Raw genomic sequence first — 7,090 nt, 5'->3', positions numbered from 1 at the left:
GAGACGAAATGACATATTTCTGACCGAATTCGCGAGCACAAATCAGATTTGAAACACAGCAAAACGAATTCTTCGGCCGTGGCTGATCATTGCTTCAACACAGGGGGTTCTCATGACATTGTTTTCTCCGATACCAAAGTGCTCTGCAAACCTCCCGGTTATTACCAAAGATTTTGTCAATGAATCCATTCAGATATACAAACATAGACACAACTTAAACCGAGAGGATGGTTTTAAATTGAGCAACCACTGGAAAGATGTTATAAACCAAGTCAAACTTTAGCTGCCTTATAATTGTACAGCCATTTCCATTGCTTTCAGTGGGTTGTATGTACCCGTGCATCTCTTCCCCCGAACCCCCTGCAGCATAACAAAAGGCGGCTTAACTTAGATCTCCCCCCACCCACGTCCCTTCCTGGCTCCTCCCCCCCCCCCCCTTAACCTGTATATAGTTCCATAGTTCATTTATTTGGCATAGCCCTGTGAGCCATTCGGCTATTGAATCGGTTGCAACCGCAACAAACAAAAACATGAACAAGAAAACATCTTAAAGTGATTATGTGACTGTGCAAACAGAAAATCCAGGAAAAAAACATCAAAATATTCCTGAAATAGCACCGTACACCAACGCTGTGTGCAAAAATTCCAGTGGGATGCAAGTCAAATAACAACAACAACAACAACCACAAGACAGCTAAGATTAAAGCCATCAGTTTAACTCAGTACTACAATAAACAAAAACATGGCCAAAAAAAAAACGTTTTCGAAATCACCAAAATAAAAGCCATAAATGCAATGTAACAGTGATCATAGGGACTGTGACCGAATTTTTAACAATAAACTAAGTAAATAAATTATAACACCAAAATCTAGAGCCATATTTTAGGCCACTGAATAGCAGTGCCAATGTTCCTACCAGCCCGCCCTGGAAGGACCTGTTTGGGGAATAAATGGCATTTTGTACATAATAGTTTAAAAGTAGCACTTAGTAGTCAGGGTGAAAATGAGTGTTACTTAGGGTAACTATCATCAAACATTGTTTGAGGCTGGTAATTAAATATCTCATAACGGGAATAGTAAGAGTAAAGAATCATGGTAAGAAAGGTTTGAAGGGAGCTGTTAATGTGTTTGTTACCTTGCACAGTATCCACACGAATGGGAATTGCCCCCTCCCCCCTAACAAAGGCATGTGACTTGGTAGGGGCCCTCCCCCCCACCAAACGCATGTGACTTGGTACGGGCGAGACTGTACAGACGCGTGCTTTGGCGCGCTCGGAGGTGCGACGTAATAAATAACCAAAAACAGCACTTAATCGCTAATTAAAGTACTTTAAAGGTGACGGACGTGAAATCAGAATAGCGCTGGCTCACCACGGGGCTTATGGCGTGCTACCTGGGTACTTTTTTCAAGGGTTTTACTTAACTTGATTCCTGTGTCATGGTCAAATCTTGTAATCAAAATTTAGTCTACTTCCTGTTTTCCAATCAGATCCAAATTTTTCACACGTACTCAGATTCGGTGACTATGCATGCCTGTATCAATTAATCAATTAAATCGCTACTTTAAAGCAATTAACATTTTGTATGGACGCCTTATTATTTATTTATTTGCGTAGGTAAAAAACGCCGCGGGCACTAAACTCTCGAATCGCCCCGCTCAAGAAGCAGGCGCCACGTGTCTCACACGCGCCTGCTCCGTGTGAACGAGTTACCGAAGTAATAAATTAATTCTAGTAAGCGTTGATGTGGGAGCAGGCGCCTCTTCATTGACGTACTTCTCGACCGTGAGTTAAACGAAGTTGTTAATAAAACCGTTGTTTAAAAAAAAACTTTTAAGGATTCTAGATTTGAAGCTTTCGTGACTGCAAGGATCTATACTCTTTGGTTCTATTCGGTAAAGGAGTTTATTTAAACGTAAACCCCATGGTTCACGAGCGAAATCCCTCGCCAGTGTTGGCCACACACACACAGACAGACAAAAAAATGCCCTTTATAGCTAAGATTATTATTACTCAGCGTTTAGCCGACAGAAGCGGTAAACATGCACACCCGCAACTCCACGCTCACCTGTTGGATGCAGAGAAGTGGCGGCCTGACACCACCAGGTCATAGATGGGAACGCCGCAGAACTGGTAGTAGCAGGAAGGCGGCACGCACATGAAAAGAGAGCACACCTCCGCCAGGTACTCGAAGACCTGGTCCCCCATGCGCTCCATCAGGGTCCCCCAGAAGCTGTCGTTCATCATGGAGACAGTGGTGTCGTTGGTCCAGTGCGTACGCAGCTTGGGCACGGACGGCAGCGTCGGCTCGCACGGCCTCGCCAGCCCAAACGCCACTACATTGCACTTGCCCCGGCTGTGGATTTGTTGCAGCAGGCGGCTCATGAGCTCCTTCTGGCTGGACAGCTGTGGGGGTCGAGACGATGGGGCTTGGCATGAGGCGTGTGAAGGCAGCTGCCGTGCAGATGCTTGTGGTCAGTCACAAAAGAAAACTCTAACGTGTACAAGCACAGCCCTGTTGTCAATCCACTGCTGGGTAAGTTACCCCACGCCATGTGGGTCATGGGAGTTTCACCACGCTGGTCAGTGTGGGTTGGTGACGTGAAGGAGCATCGTCTGAGGGTCTAAGTAAAACACAGATATGGATTTTATTTTACTGCAATCTGCCTATGTGGGCTCATAGTAGCCTATCACACCTGTTTTATGGATGCTGGTTGTCCATCCAAGCACAATCCACGCTCAACCCTCCTTAGTTTCCGAGAAATCTGATGAGACTGGGCACATTTCTGATCAAGTTATAGGCTCCCTAAGCTTAAATATCCTTCCGGGTTTTTGTGCAACAAGTCATTCACGGAGTTCTCAGAAGAGATTGAGTTGCACAGTTCATCACCTCCACGGCAACATCTCCTCACACCGGACCCAACTATAACAGGGTAACAACCTTGCCTTGGCACACAAGGGGGTGGTGGGTGGCCAGCACACGCCCGGCCGTCTTTGTTTCCCAAGTGGCGATATTCATACTTGTCAACCTATACAGTTTACCCGTATTCTTGTACAGAGAAATTTAGTTTGTAAGTACATACGGGATACAGCCGTTTCAGTACTAGCTAACTTTTTTTTAATCTATTTGTGTTTCTCCTTTGTGATGGGAATTTGTAGGATGAACGTTGAGATTTATAAGTGCACGAGGTGACCACTAAGGTCCTGAATTGTTCTACAATAAGGTAGGCACTCATGAGGGGTTGACAGTTGTGGATATTTACACATCGCACCAGGTACTCATTTGAGGCTGAGTCGACCTAGGCGAGTCCCAGAACGGGTTCATATATTCGTCACTGGCGTTGACCGTGAGCCGATTTCGGGGCGCGGCACCTCTCGGCACAGACACAAAGATCTCCCGTGTAGCCTTCACAGGCTGTTGGGACAATTGTTGTTAGCGAGCAGCAAATATGAAGGCCGGCACGGCACACGAAGAGGGAGGTCGCCAGAACGGCGCCCGATCGCCTTTAGTCTCCCCATTGTCGATGTTTGCGCACCGCGAACTCCTCTGAGTCGACTCAGAGGAGGCCCAGGACCGGTGGCCAATAATCGTCGCTGGGTGGTTGGCGGGAATCAAACTCGGCGCGGTCAGCACAACTCGCCACACAGGCAAGACGCCACACACCGACTTGTCTGAGCGAGACACCACACCCCGACTTGTCTGAACGAGACACCACACACCGACTTGTCTGAGCGAGACACCACACACCGACCTGTCTGAGCGAGACACCACACACCGACCTGTCTGAACGAGACGCCACACACCGACCTGTCTGAGCGAGACACCACACACCGACCTGTCTGAGCGAGACACCACACACCGACTTGTCTGAACGAGACACCACACACCGACCTGTCTGAGCGAGACACCACACACCGACCTGTCTGAGCGAGACACCACACACCGACTTGTCTGAACGAGACACCACACACCGACCTGTCTGAACGAGACGGGCGGCGTGAGGTCCCTGGCCCCGCGAGGCTCGCCAGCCCCGCGTCGTCCCCGGCGCGCAGCAGAGGCCCCGAGCAGCTGCCTCGGGGCCTCCGTCCCCCTCGCCACCTCCTCGCCCTCCTCCTCGTAGTGACACGAGCGCGACGAGGTGGAGGCCATGCTTCCCTCGCCGGGCGCGCTCGACTCCTCAGGGGCGAGAGACGCCGACCAGACAGGGCCGGATTCAGGCTACGAGGGCCCTGAGTAAATTGCATACAGTATTGCAATGTTTATTAAGTCATACAAAAGTGTTTTTACCGATGTAAAATGAACACATTTATTCGACTCGTGGTAAAATCATCAAACGTGAATGACTCGCTCTACTCGTTTCTGTAAACACACGTCGTCGTCGTCGCAATTGAAAGATAAAAGGTCGCCCCGAGGTCCTCGCTACCGTCGCTGAGCTGTGTAGATTCAATGTGGGGACGCAGTGCCTCGACCAGGGGGGCTGAGTCCCGATTGGCCTGGGGGGGGGGGGGGTTGGCCCAGCCCCGAGGCCAATTGTGGGGCGAGGGGAGGGGGCTCGTGAGAGCTGAACGCTGGACGCCTCTAAACTATTTGTTTATTTTAGCAGGTGGGGCCCACTGAGCCATTGTAGCCTTTTTTTTTCAGAAGAGACCTGGCCACACATTATAGTCCAACGAAGTGGCTTATCATCGTGTGGAAATGTATAGCAGCGAAATACTCTTAAACGCGTGATCCTGATTGATACTAAATGTGGAGGAAGAAACCCAGAGGACCTGGAGAAAAAAACACGCGACCAAGGGGAGAGACGCAAACAAATTCCAAATATTACAGCAGGCGAGGTAGTGAACACCTCGCCACCGTGGCGCCCAAGCGCTGAGTCTGGGTCAACACTCATTTTTTACTTTTGGTGAATTGCGTCTTCGCGTTAACCGGGTCAGAGGGCCATTCGCCAGGCAACACGGCAGGGACATCCTAGCAGGCATTTGTGGTTGAAACTCGTTGCCCGCAGTTATAACGCCGTGAGTTGGGGGCTGAGTTATGCAATTAAAATGGTTATTTATAACATGTGCGATGTTGAAATGTCTCTTCAGCACCACGGTCTTTGCATAGAAGCACTCTTACAAAATGGAGCTGTATACCATTCACAAAAGCACCATGCCATAACCTTACAACAGTTCCATCTCCCAGCAGCTCACTTGTATACCCGTTTCCTTGCCAGAGGCTATGTTTGATCCTTAAATCTACACATTCATTGGGAACTTACCCCGATTTAGTAAAAAAGTGCACATTTTAGAATTTCCCACAGCATGTCACTGCCAACCGCACACTCACCTCTTACCCACTGATAGATTCTGATTTGACAAGCCCATTGTTAGACCTACACCATACCTCTTTCTCAGGAAGTCCATGTAACAGTGGAATGTGTTTCAAATTCCGTGAGTTGGTAGCGCTTCCAATGCACGTGCGTTACAGTTTTAGGGATGAGGCTGTCTGCCTGTGCGTGAGAGCTGTAGGGACGAGGCTGTCCGCCTGTGTGTGACAGCTGTAGGGACGAGGCTGTCCGCCTGTGCGTGGCAGCTATAGGGACGAGGCTGTCTGCCTGTGTGTGACAGCTGTAGGGACGAGGCTGTCTGCCTGTGCGTGACAGCTGTAGAGACGAGGCTGTCTGCCTGTGCGTGGCAGCTATAGGGACGAGGCTGTCCGCCTGTGTGTGACAGCTGTAGGGACGAGGCTGTCCGCCTGTGCGTGACAGCTGTAGGGACGAGGCTGTCCGCCTGTGCGTGACAGCTGTAGGGACGAGGCTTTCTGCCTGTGCATGACAGCTGTAGGGGGAGGCTTTCTGCCTGTGCGTGACAGCTGTAGCGATGAGCGTGCAGAGGCGCTGTGCAGGGCCGGACGTCGTTGCTGATGCGCGAGTCCCAGGCGCGCTACGACCACCTGGAGCACGTCAGCAGCTGTGCCCCCTCTGCCTGGAAATGTTCTCCAAGCCCGTGGTCATCGTGCCCTGCCAGCACAACCTGGGCCACAAGTGCGGCAACGACGCGTTGCAGTTGCTCGCCCGAACGCTCGCCTGTGACACTCGCCTGTATGCTCACCTGTGACACTCACCTGCACGTTCACCTGTACACTGGCATGAACGCTCACTCACCTGTACATTCTCTTGCACACTCACCTGTATACTCATTCGCCTGTGCACTCGCCTGTACGCTCACTTGCCTGTACAGTACTCACCTGTGCAGTGACTGGCCTGCACGCTCACCTGTTCACTGTCACACCCCTCCCACCCTCCTTGGGGGTACGGGGGGGGGGGCCCGTGGTGCCGCCAGGAGGTGGTGCTGCACCGCCACGGCGTGTACACCTCCAACACAGCCTCCTCCTCTACAACATCATCCACATCTACACGCAGCAGCAGCAGCGTGAGGGCAGGGGGCACGGGGCAGGGCAGTGAAAAAGGGCAGGACACGACTGGGCCAGGGGGACAGGGCGCAGGTGTAGGGGGCAGTGAAGGAGAGGAGGGAAGGGCAGGGTTTAGAGTAGGGTAGGAGGCAGGGAGGGCAAGGCTGTGTAGGGTAGAGTATTGGGGTAGAGGCGTATGGCTGGGTGGGGTAGTGTAGAGGAGGACAAAGCTGGAGATGGGCAGGGGTAGGGCAGTCTCAGGGCATGGTGGGCAAGGCAGCACAGCAGGAGAGGGCAAGGCTGGTCAGTCACCTTGTTGCTCTGTCTGGTAGTTGCGTTGTTGGTGATGGTGGTGGTTGTTATTGTGGGGTGTGGTTGTAGTACTATGGCAACCCGTGTTGTTGTTGGTGGTGGTGCTAATGGCCACGTTGTTATTGTAGTGGTTGTGATCAGTGTTGTTGTGTTCATTGTTGTCTCTGTCATCGCTGTCACCGTCATCATCACTGTTGTGATTCTCCACGCAGCGTCGTCGTCGTTGTTGGAATCACTGTTGTCCCAGTGTTGTTGTTTATTGTTATCTCTGTGCTGTCATCCTCCAAGTGTTGTTGTTGTGCCAGTGTTATTGTTGTTGTCCTAGTTTCGTCGTCGTCGTTGTTGTGGTGGTGGCGGTGCCCCCAGGGGCCCCGGCGGCCGCAAG

The 7,090-nt window shown here is 51.2% G+C and overlaps 1 protein-coding gene across 1 annotated transcript; it reads right to left on the bottom strand.

Annotated features, from left to right (window-relative positions):
• Nucleotides 1-1,184: 1,184 nt before the first annotated feature.
• LOC142925690 (telomerase reverse transcriptase-like) lies at nt 1,185-4,678 on the bottom strand. Its single transcript, XM_076069043.1, has 2 exons — nt 3,976-4,678; nt 1,185-2,405 (listed from the first exon to the last, which is right to left on the bottom strand). The coding sequence occupies exons 1-2, from the start codon at nt 4,147-4,149 to the stop codon at nt 2,064-2,066; spliced, it is 516 nt and encodes a 171-aa protein (XP_075925158.1). The 5' UTR covers nt 4,150-4,678; the 3' UTR covers nt 1,185-2,063.
• Nucleotides 4,679-7,090: the final 2,412 nt, after the last annotated feature.

The sequence above is a fragment of the Petromyzon marinus genome, chromosome 23, assembly GCF_048934315.1.
Source record: "Petromyzon marinus isolate PM22_M1 ecotype Great Lakes invasive population chromosome 23, UKy_Petmar_22M1.pri1.0, whole genome shotgun sequence".
NCBI classification, from domain to species: Eukaryota; Metazoa; Chordata; class Hyperoartia; order Petromyzontiformes; family Petromyzontidae; genus Petromyzon; species Petromyzon marinus.
Note: the sequence above shows the minus strand (reverse complement) of the source record. Positions and strands in the feature narration are given on the sequence as shown.

Bases quoted from the DNA above. Each gene is read 5' to 3' on its own strand.
- LOC142925690 (XM_076069043.1), bottom strand. From the start codon at position 4,149: ATGGCCTCCACCTCGTCGCGCTCGTGTCACTACGAGGAGGAGGGCGAG. The intron at 2,406-3,975 runs GTCGGTGTGTGG...CGACCCCCACAG, and splicing joins CGCCCGTCTCGTTCAGACAG to CTGTCCAGCCAGAAGGAGCT.